This window comes from Dendrobates tinctorius, unplaced genomic scaffold (genome assembly GCF_039654945.1).
Source record: "Dendrobates tinctorius isolate UK_male_01 unplaced genomic scaffold, ASM3965494v1 ptg000134l, whole genome shotgun sequence".
NCBI lineage: Eukaryota > Metazoa > Chordata > Amphibia > Anura > Dendrobatidae > Dendrobates > Dendrobates tinctorius.
Genome location: NW_027361802.1, coordinates 8,960,026 through 8,983,829, shown reverse-complemented (window position 1 = coordinate 8,983,829; position 23,804 = coordinate 8,960,026). Strand labels below are relative to the sequence as shown.

Genomic DNA, 23,804 nt, shown 5'->3' with positions numbered 1-23,804 from the left:
CCAATTGTGTACGGTTGCTTTAGTTATTCTTTTTGACCATTTGTTTTATCTATGTCTTTTTCCAATTTCACCTTTTGTAACCAATGTACTTCTGTAACGCTAATGCCGGCGTCCCCGCAAGACTCTCTTCCTTCCCCCATGCTGGGACGCCGACATACTCACCAATGCAGGGACATCTGTCTGCTGGCGTGCCTCCTGCTTGTGCATGCTGTGCTTCTTGGAGGCGTGTCTAGTGTAACATTCTTAAAGGGACAGCGCGCACATGGTAAATTGCCGCCAGCAAATGGCTGGGAGACATTTAATATCAGAGTACACCTGCAAGATTGCTCCCAGCCAATTGCTGGGAGGCATCTTGTATAAAAGACTCCCTCCCCTTTACAGAGTCGCCAAATCAACAATATTCATTAGTGTGGAGTTTCTCCTCCTAGTGAATTGTTAGGTCACCTGGTCCTGGTGTGACCAGTGTCTTGAACCTGAAATCAAGGTCCTTGCGTGGCCATTCCTGTACCTAAAACCCTGGTCCCATTGTGGCCAGCATACTGAACTCGAACCTCTGGTCCTTGCGTGACCATTCCTCAACCTGAACCCCTGGTCCATGTGCATCCAGAGCCTGTAACCTCTTCCCCTAGTCGGTGAATGGCCAGTGACTGAACCTCATCTTCTGTCCATGTGTGGCTGGTGCCAGAACCAGTATGTCTATGTGTGCCTATCTGAGTATTCTGTGTATCCGGACTGCTCTAGCCAATCTCTGAATCAGCCCAGTCTGAACGTAGCCTGCATTCATGTCAGCGAACCTAACGCCTGGGGTCAGCCTAGGAGTGGTACCTGCAAAACACAAGCCGCGGAGACACCATCACATGTTTCTCAACACAAGCAATGACTAGCCAGGTCTTTCCCCGGGAAGGAACAACCACGGAAAGGGCAGTCTCCAATGAAGGAAATCACCTATGCCAAAACATGGTAACCAACCACAGACAGCTGTTTCAGGGTATTGCCCTGTGTGGAGTAGGAAACTGGCTAGTAGGAGCAGTTTTCCATGTTTTTGCATATTTCCCATAAGGGATGGGGGCATTGCTCTAGAATCACTGCGTTGAGAAACATGTGATGTGTCTCCGCAGTGTTGGATGTTGATCTCCATGAGTTCATTCATCCTCATTTTTCACAGTCTTTTACTAGGCATTGCTCCTACTAGCCAGTTTCCTACTCCACACTGATGAGGGGCAATACGTGGTTGTTCCTTCCCGGGGAAAGACCTGGCTAGTCATTGCTTGCGTTGAGAAACATGTGATGGTGTCTCCGCGGCTTGTGTTTTGCATGTTTTTGCATATTTCCCATAAGGGATGGGGGCATTGCTCTAGAATCACTGCGTTGAGAAACATGTGATGGTGTCTCCGCAGTGTTGGATGTTGATCTCCATGAGTTCATTCATCCTCATTTTTCATAGGAGTGGTACCTGGCGGATGCCTGCAGTCCAGCTTGTCTCCACCATCAGGAGCTTCAGTGAACACCAGATAGAAGCTTAGCTTCGCCCCTTCCTAGGCAGGCCCAGCCCCATTGCTCAGTGGGTCCACAAACCACGTGTGCCACCTGCGGGAGTAGCAACTTCTTTTTGTATATTAAATCTAAAATGTAATAACTTAGTTATTTGTTGCCCTAATGTACCTGTGCTATCTTGTATTCAGACTCCAGAGTGTAAGTATTGAACCGTTTAGGATCTTGGGAAATTTGGGTGTGCATATGTAACAGAGTATTGTACAGTGCAGGCCTCTCACTCTCCTGGTAAAATGGAGAGTGGTGGCAGCATAAAGCGTGGTGTGGATGTGGGGACCGTCTGTAGGGTGGTCTTAGCTCATTGTTGGCCTACTCCAATAGGTGAGTAGACAAGTGAGTGGGAACCGAATTCTCCCTTTGTGGTCGCATATGAGGTATGTGTGTTTTGAGCAAGTGGTGTTCTTGACACACAGGGTCACTGGAAAATAAATGTAAGGATAGCTGTTTTTCAGTAGAGCAAGTAAATGTAGAATACATTATATATGATAATAAAGTAAAACCATAGTTTATTCTCCTTCATGCTGCCATGTCATGATCCATCTGCTTTCATCCACAGGTACAAGTGAACTATTTTAATCCAGAATACCCACTGCACCCCTGAACCCCATGCACTCCTCATAGTCTGTTCTTTTTAAACCAGTTATTTTTATTTAGGTTTCAAAAGATTTTAAACAATAAGCAGTGGATATCAATATACATGTAACAATTCACATATCTTGTAATAATACAATCAAAGCCATCCCCCCCTCCCCCAATACTCCTTATGCCGGGTAAAATTGAGAGTCTTAGCAATCATATCACAGTCATCCAGGCGGACCATATTTTTTCGAAAGTTCTTTCACCATGCCTTCGCCTGTAAATGCTTTCCTCTAAATGCATTACCGTACGTGTCTGAGCAATAAATTCCCTCCTAGTGGGGGGTTCTGAATCCTTCTATTTTCGTGCTATTAGTTTGCGTGCCACATACAGCAACCTCGCTATTGCCACCTTGTAATGTTCTGAGACAGGTATCCCATCCACCTCCCCCAAAACACACAGCACTGGATTCCTGTCGAGCGTACATGCATAAGCTCTCTCAATTTTGTTGATAACGACCAGCCAGTATGCCCCCAGCCGCGGACACGACCATAACATATGTAACAGTCCAGCCTGGTCTGTGCCACATCTAGGGCAGCTAGAGTCTCCCCTCAAGCCCGCCTTGAATTGAACCAGTGGTGTTTTGTATGTTCTATGTATTACATATAATTGGGAGAGCCGTGCCTGCTCGCTTAGAGAGATCTTTGGGACATATTCAAGAATAGGCTCCCATTGTTCTGTTGTGAGGGTACCCACCTCCCTTTCCCATTTACTCTTTGCAGTGAGGTGACTGTCCCCCAGATAAGAGTGTAGTAGATCATGATATATGCTCGATATAACTCCCCTCGTCCCTCCCTTCATACACACAAAGTCTAGTACAATGTCGCCCTGAACCGTCATGGCTCCCAATCTGCACTGTGCCCTCCAAGCATGTCGAAGCATATAGTATTGAAACCCCCATACCGAAGGCAAATCAAATTCCTCTCTCAATGTCTCAAAGGTCTTCAGGTCCGTTCCACTCTGCAGCTGGCACACATATCTCACTCCTTTCGCCTTCCAATTGCCCATTTGACGCAGCTTATTAAGTTCCGGCAGATGCTCATTGTCCCACACCGGTGAGTACCTAGTCAGCTCATCCACCCCTCTGATCCTTTTAATTGTGTCCCATACCTTCTGAATCATGCCTATGGTAGGATATGGTGCTCCCAGTTTCTTAAAGGTACCATCCTCTAGACCCTGGATAAGTGGGCGTCTCCCCGTCACATGTACCAGCACCCGGTGAGCGGCTCCTCCACAATCGAGCTCTCTCCACCCCCTGACATGCTGGCCCTGTACTGCCAAGAAATAGACCCATGGACTTGGTGCGGCCAGTCCTCCCTCTTCCTTCCCTTTTTGCAGAGTTCCAAATTTAATCCGTGCCTGCCTCTTGCCCCATATCAAGGATCTGAAGATAGAATCAATGCCCCAAAACCGTTTGTTTGGTAGCCATATCGGCGAATTGTGCAAAACGTACATTAGTTGTGGCATAAGGACCATAGTCTGTTCTTTCTGGTCCGCTGCTGCTTTTTTCCCTGACTTTAATTCCATTTACCATACTTCAAACTTACTGTATGCATATTGATATGCCCATGCTTCTCACACCTAGTCTTATCCTTCCATCTTATCCTCCCTCTTTCTTCAGCTTTGATGCTCATCAAATGTCCTATTAACTGCAATCTGTTAATTACTCCCTGCTATGAACTGTCCTCCTGCTCCATCCTCCTCCCCCCTCTCTCTCACCTGGTTTCATTTCATGGACATTTAAATGGTATAAGTTGCATGGAGTATGTCAGATCTGACCTTGGTCAGTTTGACATCATTTGAAGTGTGACATCTTTTAAGTGTTACATCAGAAATGGTCCAGAAATTGGCCAGAAAGGTAAGAATAATCACTGTCTTCTAATTTTACGAGCCTTTCTTTTCTTACCCTGCTCTTTAACCATGCTCACATTTGCCCTCACTGTTTTTGCTCCACTAATTAGTTATCCCCAAACCCCTGCACTCTCAAACCAAATAACTATCTCCCCCTCTCTCTTACCCCCCCTACTTTGCTTCATCTGCAGACCTGCTCCTTAAACTCAGACCTCTCCAAATAAAATATAATACAAGTCGGTCACTCGCCTTCATCCACCTGCTTTTCCTTTCTCTGCTTCTCCCCACTGCTGGCGACATATCCCCCAATTCTGCCCCCCCGCCTCAAACATCCCACTAATCCTCACCCCTATCATTCTCACACTAAGAAAAACTACCGCAATCCCTCACAATTAAAATCTGTGCCACTGACCGCCACACCCCCCTGCTCCCTCTCTCTAGAGCACTTTGGAATGCCCGCTCTGTCTGCAACAAGCTCCACGTAATCCATGATCTCTTTACCTCCCACAACCTTTCCTTCCTGGCCCTCACTGAGACCTGGCTGACACCCCCTGACACAGCCTCCCCTGCCACACTGAGTTACGGCGGCCTCCACTCTACCCACGCTCCTCACGCTGGCAACAGACATGGCGGAGGAGTGGGTTTCCTCCTTTCTAAAAACCACTCCTTTAACCCTATCCAACTCCCACCTTCCCTTATCCTCCCTTCTTTCGAGGTTCACTCTGTCTGTATCTACTCTCCCGCTGATTCCAAATGGCTGTCATATATCGACCACAGGGCTCAGCCACTGCCTTCATTGACCAATTGTCCACCTGGCTACTCCACTTTCTCTCTGCTGACATCCCCACTATCATCATGGGGGACTTCAACATCCCCATTGACACCCACCAGCCAGCAGCCTCCAAACTCTTGTCACTTACCTTATCCTTTGGACATAGTCAGTAGTCCTCCACAGCCACCCACACAGATGGACATACATTAGACCTCCTTTTCACCCACCTCTGTTCCCTACGTAATCTCACAACCTCTCCCTTCCCCCTATCAGACCACCATCTACTCACCTTCTCATTCTTGTCCTTCTCACCTGCCCCCCATGTCCAGCCACTAGCACATCCCCGCAGAAACCTCGCACACCTAGACACTCACAGACTCTTAGACTCTCTTAGACCTGTCCTACATATCGTCACTCCATGACACGGACAGCGCCACCGCTTTCTATAACGCCACCCTCACATCAGCCATAAACTCAGTTGCCCCTCTCACGCATGGCAAAGTGCGACGAATCAATAGGCAACCCTGGCACAACAACCTCACCAAAAACTTCGACAAGCATCCAGGGTCGCAGAGCGGCGTTTGAAGAAAACACGCCTGCCAGATGAATTCACTGCTTTCAAACAAGCTACACTTGCCTTGAAATTAGCACTCACCTCTGCTTTGTATCTTCATTATCCCACAACCCAAAACAACTGTTCAGCACATTTAACCGCTTCCTCCGCCCACCACTGCCACCTCCAACTCCCCTCATCTCTGCTGAGGACTTTGCCACCTACTTCAAAAATAAGATCGACCAAACAAGGCAAACCTTTCCTGTTCCACCACCCCAACCACTCCACATACCAGACCTCTGCCCTTCCATAATAACCTCCCTCTCCAACATCGCTGAAGAGCTTACTTATCTTTCCAAATCACACCTCACTACCTGTGCACTTGACCCCATCCCTTCCCACCTGCTCCCCAACCTCACTAACACGCTCATTCCAGCACTAACTCATCTCTTCAACCTTTCGCTATCTTCTGGTACCTTCCCCTCTGCCTTCAAACATGCCACCATCACAACCATCCTCAAAAAAAACAAACCTTGACCCAACTACTATGCCCAGCTATCACCCCATATCACTGCTCCCGTTTGCTTCCAAACTCCTTGAGCAGCATGTCCATGCTCAACTTTCCTCCCACCTCTCATCTAACTCTCTCCTTGACAACCTCCAATCAGGCTTCTGCCCCCACCACTCCACCAAAACTGCCCTGACCAAAATTACTAATGACTTACTCACAGCCAAAGCTAACAGACAGTTCTCCATCCTCCTCCTTCTCGACCTGTTCTCTGCCTTCGACACAGTCGACCTACTGCTACAGATTCTTTCTTCCCTTGGCATCAAAGACCTTCCCCTGTCCTGGATTGCCTCATTCCTTTCCGACCGCACATATAGCGTTTCCTACTCCCACACTACCTCCTCATCCCGTCCTCTGTCTGTTGGAGTCCCCCAAGGCTCTGTCCTGGGGCCCCTACTTTTTTCCATCTATACCCTTGGTCTAGGACAACTCAAAGTTCCATGGCTTCCAGTACCACCTGTATGCAGACAACACTCAGATCTACCTGTCTGGTCCAGATGTCACCTCTCTGTTGTCCAAAATCCCAGAGTGTCTATCAGCTATATCCTCCTTCTTCACCTCTCGCTTCCTAAAACTCAATGTAGACAAAACCAAACTCATCATCTTTCATCCATCTCACATATCTTCCTTACCTGATCTATCTATTCTGGTAAACGGCATCACGCTCTCCCACACCAGAAATCCGCTGCCTCGGAGTAACTCTCAACTCTGCCCTGTCCTTCAAACCGCACGTCCAAACTCTTGCCACCTCTTGTTACCTCCAACTCAAAAATATTTCTAGAATCCGTCCCTTCATCAGCCCTCAATCTGCTAAAACTCTTGTACACACCCTCATCATCTCCCGCCTTGACTACTGCAACACTCTCCTCTGTGACAACCCTGTTAACTCTCTTGCACCACTAAAGTCTGTCCTCAACTCTGCTGCCCGACTAATCCACCTCTCTCCTTGTTACTCCCCTGTTTCTCCCCTCTGCAAATCCCTCCACTGGCTCCCAATTCCCCAACGAATCCAGTTCAAACTACTAACACTGACCTACAAAGCCATCCACAACCTGTCCCCTCCCTATATCTCTGAACTAATCTCCCAATATCTTCCCTCACGTAATCTTTGATCCTCCCAAGACCTCCTACTCTCCTCCACACTTATTCATTCCTCACACAACCGCCTCCAAGATTTCTCCCGAACATCCCCCATCCTCTGGAATTCCATGCCTCAACACGTCCGAATATCCACCACACTCGGAGCCTTCAAACGGAACCTGAAAACCTCTCTCAGGAAAGCTTACAGCCTGCAATAATCATTCCGCCACCTCACCACCACCTGGGCTGCCTCCTCACCACCACCAGAGCTGCTGCACCCCCGACCTTCTGTCTCTTCCCCATTATCCTGTAGAATGTAAGTCTGCAAGGACAGGGTCCTCTCCCCTCTGTACCAGTCTGTCATAGTAAAATTGTTTACTGTAAATGATATCTATAACTTTGTATGTAACCCCTTCTCATGTACAGCACAATGGAATTATTGGTGCTATATAAATAAATAATAATATTAATAATAAAATAATAAAAGTACAAACTAAACTGATAAGTGATAAAAGAGGAATATTGGGTGATTGTCATACACTGAATGGAATGAGTTTATGTAATAGGGACCGGGGGTGTTGAAGGTTGCTTTAAAAATTATATACCGTATTTTTCGGATTATAAGACGCACTTTTGTTCCCCCAAATTTGGGGGGAAAGTGGGGGGTGCGTCTTATAATGCGAATCTGTGTGCTGCTCTGCTATAGAGTGGGGGGGGGCGGCTCTGGCGTGGTGTCAGGGGGCTGGGGTGGGCTGGCACGGGCTGCAGAGACAGCGGGAGGTCCTGTGCTCCCGCTCATTAGGCTCATGTAATATTCACTGCACCCGCTGTCCATCACCTCAGTGCTGAAGCAGCACCCAGTTGCTAGACAGAGGAGCGGTGCATATTACATGTGCCTGCACTCCCCCCCCGCCCCATCACTATAGTCTCCTACCGATGATGGCCCCTGCTCACAGCTCCCCCGGTGGCTTTCCTGTGTCTGCTGAGATCCTCCTCCTGCAGGGCGCGTGGCAGCAGCTGCTCATTCAGGCAGTTCATCGCTTCAGGACCTTCCATGATGTGACCAATAGGACCTGCGGTCACTTGTCTCCCAGTCTGCACTGCGAGTCACGTGACCACAGGTCCTATTGGTCACATCATGGAAGGTCCTGTAGCTACAATGAGCTGCCTGAATGAGCAGCAGCTGCGCGCGCCCTCGCAGGATCTCAGCAGACACACGAAAGCCACGGGGGGAGCTGGGAGCAGGAGCCATCATCAGAAGGCGAGTTAACTGGTTATTATTTTATCATGTGCTTGCCAGCAGGGGGGGAAATGTAGGGACGGGGGCCATGTGTGACAGCAGGCGGGAATATAGGGACAGGGGGGACAATGTGTGCCAGCAGGGGAGAACATAGGGACGGGGGGGACAATGTGTGCCAGCAGGGGAGAATATATGAACGAGGGGCCATGTGTTCCAGCAGGGGGGAATATAGGGACAGGGGGGACAATGTGTGCCAGCAGGGGGAATATAGGGACAGGGGGGACAATGTGTGCCAGCAGGGGGGCATATAGAGAGAGGGGGGGCCATGTGAGTGCCAGCAGGGAAGCATATAGTGACCGGGGGGGGCCATATCCAGGATGGGATGGGGGGTTATGTGCCAGCATAAGGGGGCAATGTGCCAGGATGGGGGTTATATGGATACTAGGATGAGGGACATATACGGTATATGATTTGAAAGACGGACACTGGCATTATAAGACACACTTCTATTTAACATAAAAAAATATTTTTTTCTCTTTATCTTCACCAAATTTGGGGGTGCGTCTTATAAAGCGAAAAATACGGTGTATATTTTAAAAAAAAAAAAGAACAATAGAGCATTTAACAGATTACTGCAACATTGCACCCTGCCCCGGTGTTCAGTGAAATTATCTTGAAAGCTACATATGGACAAATATAAAAAGTCAGAGATCAAAATTGTCACCTACAAAAGACATGAGCTTTTCTTTAACGATAATCTGTCACCAAGTTTCTTCCACTTAGGCTGGAGTCACACTAGAGAGGAATACGGATGAGTGCTATGCGAGAAAAAAATCACATAGCACTCGGACCAATATTAATCTATGGGGCAGCTCCCATCACCGTTTTTTTTACTCGGCCGTATTATATGTGTGAGTGAAATCACAGCATGCTGCGATTTGCACTATATATCGGCCGAGACTCACCAATGCAAGTCTATGGGTGTGAGAAAAAGTTGCACACCACATGGACCATCAGTGTGACTTGTGAGAAATACGCACCGGTGACCTTTGAAAAGCCGGCAATTCATGTGCAGTGTACAGTAAAAATCACACTGACAACTTACGATAGGATAGAATATATATATATATATATATATATATATATATATATATATATATATATATATATATACACACACACACACACACACACACACACACACACACACACACACCTACCTAGTATAGGTGTATATACAGTACAGACCAAAAGTTTGGACACACCTTCTCAAAGAGTTTTCTTTATTTTCATGACTTTGAAAATTGTAGATTCACTCTGAAGGCATCAAAACTATGAATTAACACATGTGGAATTATATAATTAACAAAAAAGTGTGACACAACTGAAAATGTTTTATATTCTAGGTTCTTCAAAGTGGCCACCTTTTGCTTGATTACTAGTTTGCCCACTCTTGGCATTCTCTTGATGAGCTTCACGAGGTTGTCACCGGAAATGGTTTTCACTTCACAGGTGTGCCCTGTCAGGTTTAATAAGTGGGATTTCTTGCCTTATAAATGAGGTTGGGACCATCAGTTCTGTTGTGCAGAAGTCTGGTGGATACACAGCTGATAGTCCTACTGAATAGACTGCTAGAATTTGTATTATGGCAAGAAAAAAAGCAGCCAAGTAAAGAAAAATGAGTGGCCATCATTACTTTAAGAAATGAAGGTCAGTCAGTCCAAAAAATTGGGAAAACTTTGAAAGTGTCCCCAAGTGCAGTGGCAAAAACCATCAAGCGCTACCAAGAAACTGGCTCACATGAGGACCACCCCAGGAAAGGAAGACCAAGAGTCACCTCTGCTGCGGAGGATAAGTTCATCCGAGTCACCAGCCTCAGGTTAAAAGCAGCTCAGATTAGAGACCAGGTCAATGCCACACAGAGTTCTAGCAGCAGATACATCTCTACAACAACTGTTAAGAGGAGACTTTGTGCAGCAGGCTTTCATGGTAAAATAGCTGCTAGGAAACCACTGCTAAGGACAGGCAACAAGCAGAAGAGACTTGTTTGGGCTAAAGAACACAAGGAATGGACATTAGACCAGTGGAAATCTGTGTTTTGGTCTGATGAATCCAAATTTGAGATCTTTGGTTGCAACCACCGTGTCTTTGTGCGACGCAGAAAAGGTGAACAGATGGACTCTACATGCCTGGTTCCCACCGTGAAGCATGGAGGAGGAGGTGTGATGGTGCTTTGCTGGTGACAAAATTGAAGGCATACTGAACCAGCACGGCTACCACAGCATCTTACAGCAGCATGCTATTCCATCCGGTTTGCCTTTAGTTGGACCATCATTTATTTTTCAACAGGACAATGACCCCAAACACACCTCCAGGCTGTGTAAGGACTATTTGACAAAGAAGGAGAGTGATGGGGTGCTAGGCCAGATGACCTGGCCTCCATAGTCACCAGACCTGAACCCAATCGAGATGGTTTGGGGTGAGCTGGACCGCAGAGTGAAGGCAAAAGGGCCAACAAGTGCTAAGTATCTCTGGGAACTCCTTCAAGACTGTTGGAAGACCATTTCCGGTGACTACCTCTTGAAGCTCATCAAGAGAATGCTAAGAGTGTGCCAAGCAGTAATCAAAGCAAAAGGTGGCTACTTTGAAGAACCTAGAATATGAGACATATTTTCAGTTGTTTCACACTTTTTTGCTAATTATATAATTCCACATGTGTTAATTCATAGCTTTGATGCCTTCAGAGTGAATCTACAATTTTCATAGTCATGAAAATAAAGAAAACTCTTTGTATGAGAAGGTGTGTCCAAACTTTTGGTCTGTAATATATATATATATATATATATATATATATATATACACACATACATACATACACACTAGATGGAGGCCCAATGCTATTGCATCGGGAGGGCAGTAATGTCGCAATGGGGGCAGGCTTTGCAGCATTGAGAATCTCCCCCGCCCCCCCCCCATGTGCTCACCCACCTATCCACTCTCTCTTTCCCCATGTGCTGACTTCTCCCATCTGTGCTCTCTTTTTTGATCTTTCTACCCCATGTGCTATCCCCCTTGTCATGTTTCTGCAGTAGCTTGGATAACCGTCCTTTTCTTTGTTGGTATATTCTTGGTATTTTTTTGATGTTGGCGTTGATATTTGCTTTTTAAAGGGTTTTCCCAAGAACGAAAGTTCATTTTAAAAATTATCTGTGTCTGACCGTGTACAGAACATACCACATCTCCTGGGCAGGGGAGGAAGCAAATGCAATACTGACATTACAGCAGGAGATCGCAGAGGATACATTTTGTGAGGTAAAATATCTTAGAAAAAGTCAGTGAAATATTTTACCTCACAAAATTAATCCACTGTGATCCTGTGATCCCATGGTCCATACATGGCCAGACACAGTAAATTTTTAAAATGAACTTTCGTTCGTGGGAAAACCCCTTTAATGTGACTGGCTTCCTCTGCCTGTAGACACGTCGCACATCTGCCACCGGGATCAGCCTAATGATTCACTGCAACTGCGTGTAATTCGCGCAGGCGCAGTAAAACAGACCGCCGCCATCTTTGTGCAGACAGATTGAGGCGGTCACATTAAAACTGCGCATGCACTCCTCCTGTACAAAGATTGCGGCAGTCAGTGAATCATTTGGTTGATCCTGGCAGCAGCGTGTTTGCAACGGTGTTCCGCTGGTGGTACCACGCAAGAGGCTGTGTGAGTGTGTGAGAGTGTATGAGTGTGAGTGTGTGAGAGTGTGTGTGTGTGTGTGAGTGTGTGGTGCGTACGGCGTATGGAGTGTGTGTGTGTGGTACGACGGTGTTCCGCTGGTAGTACCGCGCAATAGGTTGGTGCCAGCAACAGTTTCCATATTGAGACACCCATCACTTGGGTGTCCCAATATGGCGGTGAGTGAATTTCCTCCGCTTGGAAAACAAAATGTAACTCCAGGTCAGTCAAACTTATGTGAAATCAACACTGATTGTGATTCAATTTCTCCTGCTGTTGTGCAAATGGAATAAACAACAGTTAGAAATGATAGGAAGGTCACCAACATCCATGCGTCTGCTCAGTAAGAGTGTCCAGTGTTCCCTCTATTTTTTTCAGCAGTGTATATATATATATATATATATACACACAGTATATATATATATATATACACACATACATACATACATACACACTGTATATAAATATATATATGTCAGTGACACACACACACATATATATATATACATATATATATATATATATATATATATATATATATATATATATATATATATATATATATATATATATATATATATACACGGTATATATTTCTTAGACAGATAGATAGCAGAACAGCCGATCCAATTCATTTGTCGGCTTCTGTAAAATCACTGAAGAAGCCAACAGGATAGGATACATGGTTTACATACAGTAAACCATTGCAGAACAGTTAGATTTATATATGTCAGTGACTAATACTGTTAGTAGTTTGTGTGTAAAATTTTGGACCTGTATGTAATTAATAAAAGAATGGTTTCACCGAAAAAACTGGCGTGGGCTCCAGCGCAATTTACTGCCCCAGAGATGAAAAGCCAGGGATTGAGGGCAGATATTAATAGCCTAGAGAGGGACCATGGTTGTAAAAATTATTTTTCACAAGAGATCGATGGCATCGTTTGGATTAGCAGAAGAATAAAGATGGCAAAACTGTGTGGTCATTCATTTCATTACAATACTTTTTTCTGTCTGTGTGTGTGTTGATTTATCCCTTTACAAACTTTAGGATTAGTAATGGATGGGTGTCTTATTGACATCCCTCCATTACTAAGCCAGGCTTAATGTTACCTTACAATACAAAGGTGACATTAACCCATTATTACCCCATATGCCACCGCTACAGGGCAATTGGATGAGAGAGAATAAGTTTCAGAATTGAAATTGGGGTGGCTGGGGGCAGATGTTTTTAGATTTTCAGTTTTTGAATCTCCACAAAAATGTAAAATAACCAATACATTTCGTTCAACTTCACAATTGTTTTCCACTTGTTGTTGATTCTTCACCAAGAATTTACATTTGGCATCTTTATGTTCCAGGGAGCCGAATACTTTCGTAACGCACTGTGTGTATATATATATACAGTCATATGTTAAAGTTTGGGCACCTCTATTAATGTTAACCTTTTTTCTTTATAACAATTTTGGTTTTTGCAACAGCTATTTCAGTTTCATATATCTGATAAATGATGGATTCAAATGAGGTTTATTGTACTAACAGAAAATGTGCAATCTGCATTTAAACAAAATTTGACCGTGCAAAAGTATGAGCACCCTTATCATTTTCTTGATTTGAACACTCCTAACTCCTTTTTACTGACTTCCTGAAGCGCTAAATTGGTTTTGTAACCTCATTGAGCTTTGAACTTCATAGCCAGGTGTATCAAATCATGAGAAAAGGTATTTAAGGTGGCCACTTGCAAGTAGTTCTCCTATTTGATTCTCCTATGAAGAGTGGCATCATTGGCTCCTCAAAACAACTCTAAAATGATCTGAAAACAAAGATTATTCAACATAGCTTTTCAGGGGAAGGATACAAAAAGTTGTCTCAGAGATTTAACCTGTCAGTTTCCACTGTGAGGAACATAGTAAGGAAAAGGAAGAACACAGGTACAGTTCTTGTTAAGCCCAGAAGTGGCAGGCCAAGAAAAATATCAGAAAGGCAGAGAAGAAGAATGGTGAGAACAGTCAAGGACAATCCACAGACCATCTCCAAAGACCTGCAGCATCATCTTGCTGCAGATGGTGTCACTGTGCATCGGTCAACAATGCAGCACACTTTGCACAAGGAGAAGCTGTATGGGAGAGTGAAGCGAAAGAAGCCGTTTCTGCAAGCACGCCACAAACAGAGTCGCCTGAGGTATGCAAATGTACATTTGGACAAGCCAGCTACATTTTGGAAGAAGGTCCTGTGGACTGATGAAACAAAGATTGAGTTGTTTGGTCATACAAAAAGGCGTTATGCATGGAGGCTAAAAAACACAGCATTCCAAGAAAAACACTTGCTACCCACAGTAAAATTTGGTGGAGGTTCCATCAAGCTTTGGGGCTGTGTGGCCAATGCCGGCACCGGGAATCTTGTTAATGTTGAGGGTCGCATGGATTCAACTCAGTATCAGCAGATTCTTGACAATAATGTGCAAGAATCAGTGACGAAGTTGAAGTTACGCAGGGGATGGATATTTCAGCAAGACAATGATCCAAAACACCGCTCCAAATCTACTCAGGCATTCATGCAGAGGAACAATTACAATGTTCTGGAATGGCCATCCCAGTCCCCAGACCTGAATATCATTGAACATCTGTGGGATGATTTGAAGCGGGCTGTCCATGCTCGGCGACCATCAAACTTAACTTAACTGGAATTGTTTTGTAAACAGGAATGATCACAAATACCTTCATCCAGGATCCAGGAACTCATTAATAGCTACAGGAAGCGACTAGAGGCTGTTATTTTTGCAAAAGGAGGATCTATGAAATATTAATGTCACTTTTATGTTGAGGTGCCCATACTTTTGCACCAGTCAAATTTTGTTTAAATGCAGATTGCACATTTTCTGTTAGTACAATAAACCTCATTTGAATCCAGAAATATAACTGAGTCCCATCAGTTATTAGATATATGAAACTGAAATAGCTGTTGCAAAAACCAAAATTGTTATAAAGAAAAAAGGTTAACATTAATAGGGGTGCCCAAACTTTAACATATGACTGTATATATACACATATATATATGTACACATACATACAGTATGTGTGTGTCACTGACATATATATATATACACACCTATTCTACGTGTATATATCTATTCTATCTATTCTATTCTGACCCATTCTATTCTAGTGTATACGGCATCTGCCGGCTTTTATTCTCTCTCTCTCTCTATAAGTTTTGAAGATTATTTGGTTTTAAAACAGTGTGTACAGTTGTGTTTTACAATGCAATTTTAAAATGAGCTTTTACATAGAGAGAACTGCTGTATGTAAAAGCTCATGTTAAAATCGCATTGCATACGGATGTCACACTGTTACTAGCTGCAAGGAAATCGCATCCTCGCATTGCAAACGAATTACATACGGATTACTGTTCAGGGAACATTTGTGCGATTCTCAGCCGTCAAAATCGGACCGATTTTTTTATACGGTAAGTGGGACTCCAGCCTTAACCTGAGAGCAGCATAATGTAGAGATAGAAACCCTGAGGGCCTGAGGGTATGTGCAGATGTTCAGTAATTGGCAGCGCTTTGGACGCAGCACATGTCCATTGCATCCAAAGCGCTGCTGGTTATTGAACGCAAGCGATTCCGCATGTGTTCATTGGACCGGGAGGATTCACCTCGTCCAATACATTGTACGGGTTAAATTTATCTTGCGGAGGCTCGAGTCTCCACAAGAAAAATAGAAATGCTGCAGTCTGGAAAGACGCGCCACATGTTCGTCTCCATAGGTGATCTGCGGGCGTCTGTGGACATATATTGCACAAGGGATTTCTTGAAATCCCATCCACTATGCTGTAACATCTGGACGCTGTGGGTTGGACGCTGCGCAAGGACACAGCGTCCAACCCACAACGTTTACCGACCGTGTGCACCTACCCTGATTCCAGTGATGTATCACTTACTGGGCTGTTTAGTGTATTTTTTATAAAATCGCTGTTTAATTAGCAGCAGATTATTATCACTAGTGGACTGGTAAACCTGCTGCCATGTAGACCTAAACCTCTCTCCACGAGACTTGAGAGAATGTTTCAAAATTCAGTTCTGATTACAATCAGTAGCGAATATTGTATTTGTAATACTCGACGAACACAGCCGAACGTCAATGGAGTCAATTGGACTAGAAATTACCAAATATGTTCGGAATTCAAACTCAGATTCGGCGACCGATTCCGAACATATTCGCTCAACTCTACTACCCATCGTTGATAGGCAGCTTTCTATGTACTGTACTTTGAATAGGTAGAAAGCTGCCAATCAGAGCTGTGAGTGGGGTTATACAGAGTTCAAAATTAAGAGAACTGATAAATCTGCAACAGATAAAATTGTTATTTTATCAAAGTGACAACAAGCAACTCAGTACGTGATACATCGTTGGAATCAGGGTCTCTGTCCCTACATCATGATGCTCTCAGATGGAGTAGTAGAAACCTGGGGATGTATTCCCTTTAAGAAGAAGTGTAATATATGCTGAAGTCTCAGTTTTTAATACATTAAATATACAAATTTATGTTAGTAAACTTTCCACTCACTTACTGTGCAGGGTCTTCTAGTGGTTAGGAGTTGCAGGTAACGTAAGGCAGCTGCTACCAGGCACACAGTGGTTGTCAAGGCATTCAAGGCACACAGGGCAAAGAACACTTTCTACAGGAAGAATAAAAATCTGTTCAGTAAACGCAAGTTACATTGCATGCTGTAGAAAGAAAAGCATCATAATGGTACAATCTCTGTAAGATCTATCCTGTATGTCAAAAGTGTTACTACTGTAGAGCTGCAAACTCTACAGAAATAACAACTTGAATTTGATTGTCTGTACATTTATTTCAATTATTAATGAGAAGATAGTAAATCCTAAGGCCTCTTTCACACATCAGGTTTTCGCTGTCAGGCGCGATCCGGCGCTTTTGACAGAAACCGGATCCGGCGAAATGCAATGCCGGATCCGGTTTCCCCCCATTGACTTGCATTTGCGCCGGATGGCCATGCGTTTCATCCGGTTTTCGCCAAATCCGGCAATGTGTCGCGATCCGGCTACTGTAACGTTTTTTGTCTCCGGCGAAAAAGCCGGACACGCCGGATCCGGCGCGTCCGGCTTTTTCACACAATGAAAGCCTATGAGCGCCGCAATGCCGGCCGGATACGGTTTTTTGGTCTGAGCATGCTCAGTAGCTCTGCCCACAGGAGATATATAAAAGCAAGACAATGGGACCCTCAGCCACACCCAACATGCCACCCAAGCCAAGAACCAGGAGCAGGAGAAGGCAGCAGACATCTGCAGCAGCAGCACCATCAGCACCACCACAAATGGAGCAGCAAATGGAACATGCTGAGGAGGGGAGTCCAGCAGCAGATGAGAGACGGTAATTATCAAATCCCCCATTCCTCCAAACTAGGGCCATGGAATATCAAGATATTCATTGGCCCTTTGTTTCTCTTTATTCAACAGCCGCCAAAGAGATGCAGCAGCAGCAGAAATGGCATCACTGGCAGCAGCAGCAATACCCACAGCCATGGAGTCTGGCCATCAACAGGACAGCACATCTTCTTCTGGGAGCCCTCCCTCGCATCGTCAGCGTTTGACGGTAAGTTTTTATTTCCAAAATCCATCATCTCTGCAATATATGTCTATTCATTGCCTTTTATTTCAAAACAGGAATCACAAGATGAAGAGGAGCTCCCAGAAGAAGAAGGAAGGGGTGGACAGACACCTGGAGTGGGCTCACAATTGGTAAGTTTTTTGCATCAAACGCAGAAACACAACATCACACTACACACAACACATAGAAAACAATGTTCTGCAGACCACACACAGCAAACAAATGCCTACATCCAAAGACATAACATTTTTTGTTTTCTTCTCTAGTCTTCCCAATCTGGTGCTCGGCCAAGAGGTCCTCGCAGTGCCTCCCAGGGTCGTCGGCGACAGCAACGCGGCGGTCACCAGCGTGTAAGTATAAATATTTTTGTTTTGTTTTTTTGCACTTTTTATTTCATTTCTTTTGTGGAGGCTAATGTTATTTTTGTCTTTTTCTTTAACAGCCTTCACAGCGTGCTCCCGACTCTGACGGTGAGTATGGAGGACTCGATGTGGACCACCTCATCGATCTCGTCAGACAAAGGGAGCCGCTCTGGAATATGGCTGACCGCCGCCACGCTGACCTTATCGTTACCCGACGACTCTGGGAGGAAATCTGTTCGCTCCTTGTGGGCCGCTGGGAGGACCTCGATGTTCGGGCCCAGATTAAAGAGCGTAAGTATATACAGTACCGGTTGCTTGATGTAAACCAGTGTTTCCCGAACTCCAGTCCTCGTGGTCCCCACGGATCATGTGTTCAGGATTTCTATTTACTATGGAAATCCTGAAAACATGACCCCTGGGGACCATGAGGACTGGAGTTTGTGAAACACTGATGTTGTATACTAACCACTCCTTTCTCGTTTCAGGGAACAGAATTGTGAATCGGTGGCGGTCTGTGAGGGATCGTTTCAAGAAGGAGTTCAATAAAGAGATGCGGGCCCCGAGTGGATCTGGAGGACGCAGGAGCAAGTACAAGTACGCACAAGCCCTGTCGTTCCTCCGGCAAACAATGCTCACCAGAAGGTAAATATTACACACCACATGTGAAAAAAAAATGTTAGATGTAACTTTTTTTTTTCAGCCAGGGCCATACCATGTCAGTATTTTAATTGTTTTTTTTTCTCTTTATTCCACAGCACGGTGAGCAGCACTCGGGAGCCTGCACGATTGGACCCTTCTGAGGCGATCCCTGAGGAGACCGGCACCGAGGGACACTTCGACCGCCCCGGTACATCTGCACCTTCCCAGCCTTCCCACACATTCGACCCATCTGTCCCATCCACCAGCACAGGAGCATCGTGGCCGCCTACATTACATGAAGCTGCTGGTGAGGAGATCGCTTTCCCTTTACCCCGCCCTTCTGCCCCTGCCACCTCTAGTACACCTGCGGGTACTGGGCAGCAGCGGCAGAGGGGTCAGGAAAAGAGTTATGCGCAAGAGTTCTTGCATCTGAATGCATCTTTCCAGAACTGTCTAAAAGTCTTGTCAGAGCAAATCTCCGCAGGCTTTCAGCAGATCAACTCCAGCATTCTGGAGGTGAAGACACTTCTGCAAACCATGCATTCAGAAGCAAGATCTTTGCCAAACCACACCTTTTTCAGGTCTGTTGTGGAGCGCATGGCAACACTATCTCCTACCCAGCAGATGCATGTAATGCATTCGTGCCACGGTGCTCTACAGCAGGTTACCTCCCAACCTCCACCTCCCACCACTGTAGTTCCTCCACCTGCACCCCCTCCAGCCACTTTCCATCCTCCCCCTCCTATTACATCTGCACCCCCTCCAGCCACTTTCCATCCTCCCCCTCCTATTACATACCAGCAACCTCACCAGTACCAGCAACCTCCCCAGTACCAGACATCTCCCCACTTCCAGCAACCTGCCCCGTACCAAACTCCTTCCCAATACAACTTTCCATCAACATCATCTGCTCCTACAGTCCCTGCCCAACCCTCCACTCCACCGCCCACCACCTCTTCTGCCTCCAACATGTCCACCCATTCTGTAGCTTTTTCCACACCTTCACCTCTAACTGTTCCTTCCCCACCACGATCCCAGTCCTCTCTCCACACACCCAGTGTCGAAGTGTCCCGCAGCCCCTCCAGCAGTATTTCCACCCCACACTACACAGATTTGTAATGTGTGTTTTTTTAATAAAAATGCCCATTGGGTTTAAAACCTTTATTAAAAAAGTTTTTTGCACTTTAAAAACATTTTACAAAAAAAAAAAAAATTTTAAATAAAAGTTAAATTATCGTTTCACAATGGTTGTCTGTCATTTCTTTCTGCGGCGAACTATGTTTAAAAAAAAGGTTAAATACAGGGTATTTCAAAGGTAAAAAGGTATTCAAAACCAGGTATATAACTGTGGGTAAATTTTAGCTTTTTGCCACAGTTGTGTTCCTGGTTGTGTTTGAAGCAAAGTATTTCACCTAAAAAGTTGTGTTTATTGTTGGTGATTTCCTAACAATGTACACAACTTTTGTTAAAAGGTGAAATACTTTGCATAAAACACAACCAGGTACACACCTGTGGCCTAAAGCTAAAAATAGTAGACCATGACAAGATAGCCAACTTTGGTTGGCAAAGGTATATACTGTTGGTCCAGAAGGTACACAAGTTTGGTTAGGGCACAAATCTTTCACACTCTGTCATCCTGCCAGTGTACTCTGCCTTGAGGGGCCACAAGGGTCAATTTTAAAAACCGGATCCGGCGTAATCCGTCGAAAAACGGATAGAAAAACGGATGAACCGGATGAGACGGATCCGGTTTTGTCTGTCAAGAACAAGACGGATCCGGCAGAAAACCGGATCCGGCACATCAGGTTTTACAAAACATTTGCCGGATCCGGCATTCCGGCACGACGCCGGATCGCGCCTGACGCCGAAAACCTGATGTGTGAAAGTAGCCTTAGAGGGATTTTCCAAAGCCAGATTTTCCCTGGTTGCATTTAAAAAAACCCCCCAAAACAATAAAACAATAAACTGTGATTTACTCATCCTCCCTGGATCTAGAGTTGACTCTCTGCTGTATGTTATTCATGTTATTCTCTGCAGAACTGACATCACGTCTACAGCACTACAGTCAATGAGTGAGCTTACAGCATGTTTCTCAGTGTGTGAGATGTAGTCATACAGCCCCGATCTCCTGGTCTAACCTCCTGCATGATTACAAAGTGCTGGGAGTAGAGCACAGATGACCAACACCTTTCAGATAAGGTCATTATATGAGCAGAAGCGCGATGCTGGGTAGACTGTGTGGATGCTGTAGGTTCGCGTAATCCACATGAAGCAAGAAGGAGGATGGCATCGCAATAAAAAGGGAGGCACTGGACCAAGATCAGCATCACCCCTCGGACCGGACCGTCCCGCCCCACCCCACAGGCAAATATAATAAAAGGTCTTTTTCTTGTCTTACAGGTCGGGTTATAGAATGCCGTATATCAGGCCTGAAAGGTGGTGGCCGTATCTCACATCGGTCAAACCTGATGACAGCTTTGCTTTAACATACATTGTAATATGACTAAGCATAAGTTGCCAAACTAGACACTCCAGTTGCAGACACGTGTTTTGGGATGTTTGCCCCTCATTCGTGAAAAGCAGTAGGTATGATTTGGCTAGGTGAGAGGGCTCTGACAGATGGTCTAAGGCAGTGGTCCCCAACTCCAGTCCTCAAGAGCCTCCAACAGGTCAGGTTTTAAGGATTTCCTTAGTATCGCTCAGGTGGTGCAATTATTGCCTGTGCAGGTGAGCAGATCTCACCTGTGCAATTTTAAGGGAAATCCTGAAAATATGACCTGTTGGTGGCTCTTGAGGACTGGACTTGGGGAACACTGGTAAAGTAAAGGTAAAGTAGAGTAAAGTAAAGTAGAGGTAAAGTTAAAGGCCATACAATAATTCTCTGTGGATTTAAATATACAAATAGTCTCTTCAGAAAAGAAGAGGACTTGAACTCTAGTGTCACCTAATAATGAGAATGAAGGGCCAATTAGACCTTTGGCTTTTTTCCCACACCCTTGGGTTCCTGTCCAAACATAGTGACAGAAACAGTAACAAACCTCTGTTCCAGTGAATGAGTGCAGGAAAAAATGTTAATAGGGTCATTGTGCTTAACAAGGAAAGGTGAAGGTTGCTGGCAGACACTTTATCCAAGAGGATCTTATTCAAAACAGCACTAGCACTGGAAAACGCAGCAGATTTTCCATCTGGAAACAGTGCTGTGCCCCAAGAGTGGATACCCTTAGGGTTGATTTCTTTTGATGTCTATTACAATTCTTAATTGCAGGTCACAAAAAATCAATTTGATTCCTGGAGAGGTTTAACCACCTCTTAATGGACACAATATTTTGTCTATCTGTACTCACACTTACGGTAATCTTCCGCAAAGACTGGGAGAACTATTTATTCCCATATGACATATTATGACAGTGATTTCACAGAGTCAGCTGTTTCATGTGTACAGGAAGTCAAATTTACAGTAGTTATCTGATCACCGTAGCGGCACCAGTCAACAAGCAGTTGTTTGTGATATGGCAACCTCGTCGAATAGGCAATTGTCAGAACACCATATCACAAAAGACAACATTACCCTGTATGAAGAACATAGGAATTATAGACTAGATTATGTATACAGTATGTGTCACCCCTACACTTGGCAGGTGCGCCAATAAGGGTCTTGATGCATATGTCAGTACGGTCACGTTTGGCCAGTATAAGTTACTATACCTTATTTTTTATTGCATAGAACGGTATAGACTAATGAACTTTTTTATGCAGAGGAATTTACAAAAAAAACCCCATAAAATCTAATATAGAAACAGCATACCGGGGAAGCTTATCAGTGTTATAACGTACTTTATTCCTATACAGTAAAATGCAGTTAGGTCCAAAAATATTTGGACAGTGACACAAGTTTTGGCATTTTGGCTATTTACCAAAAGATATTCAAGATACTGTTATATAATCAATATGGGCTTTCAGTGCAGAGTTCAGCTTTAATTTCAGGGTATTCACATCTTAATTGAAGTAAAGGTTTAGGAATTACAGCTCTTTAATATGTAGCTGCATCTTTTTCAAGGGACCAAAGTTAATTTGACAATTACCCCATACGATCTTTAATGGACTGCATGGCCTTTTCCCTCATTAATCCATCATCAATTAAGCAGATAAAAGTTCTGGAGCTGATTCTAGGAGTGGCATTTGCATTTGGAAGTTGTTGCTGTGAATCCACAACATGCGGTCAAAGGAGCTCTCAATAGAAGTGAAACAAACCTTTACTAGGATGAAAAAAATAGAAGAAATAAATCAGAGAGATAGCAGAAATGTTTGCCAAATCAACAGTTTGGTACATTCTGGAAAAAAAGAGCGCACTGGTGAGCTTGGGAACTGAAAAAGGCCTGGATGTCCACCGAAGACAACAGTGGTGGATGATCACAGAATCCTGTTGTGAATTCGCTTTCTGGCCTACCTCTGGTTACTACTGAAGGTAGTGGAGCTGGTCATATTGACAGAGGGGTTGCGAGTTCTCTTTCTGGGCTCCCTCTGGTGGTTACTGGAGGTAATGGAGCTGATCTGATTAACAGAGGCTTGGCACCTGATAATGAGGAGGACGGCTGGAGATCTGGGGTTTCAGACTGGATTTAAGACAGCCGACTCCCTCTATCCCTGCTGGTGATTTTTTCCTGCCTCCTGAGATCTTAGTTTCCAGCTCAGTCCCTGCATGCTCAGCTAAGTGTTCTTTTGCTATTGTTCACATTTGTCACATTTTGTCTATTTCAGTGTTGTGTGGGTCAGCCAGCTCCGGCTGGGGCTGTGGTGAATCACAGTCCATATGTTACTGAAAGCTAAGTTTTTGCCCTGCTATTATTCCATGAGATTTTGTCTGGTTTCCTTAGTGTTTGTATTCAGCCAGTCCTGGTTGGGACTGGCTGAATTCCATTTTTGTCTCTGATCAGTTGATCTCTTTGCTCTGCTTTCAGAATATACCAGAGTGCTGATATAGTGGGCGAAGTCGTGCGACTTCAGTATTTTTCTATCAGACGTGTTGGACATTTTTGCAGGGTTTTTTGCGTGATTGCGACAGTGTCTTTGCTTTTCTGTCCTGACTAGTCAATGTGGGCCCCATCGTTTGCTCAGTCTATTTTTCTAGACTGAATCATGCGAGTCTCTCGCAAGTGAGTATGAGCCCTTAGGTACATGCTGTGAAGTCCT

General features: G+C 44.8%; 1 protein-coding gene across 2 annotated transcripts in view; it reads right to left on the bottom strand.

The window, feature by feature from the left end:
• ENTREP1 (endosomal transmembrane epsin interactor 1) overlaps window positions 1-23,804 on the bottom strand; it is a 208,633-nt gene that overhangs the window by 60,157 nt on the left and 124,672 nt on the right. For both annotated transcript variants that reach the window (XM_073543712.1, XM_073543709.1), the window contains exon 5: window positions 16,553-16,660. In XM_073543712.1, coding sequence (XP_073399813.1) covers window positions 16,553-16,660 — 108 coding nt within the window. The remainder of the gene's footprint in view (window positions 1-16,552; window positions 16,661-23,804) is intronic.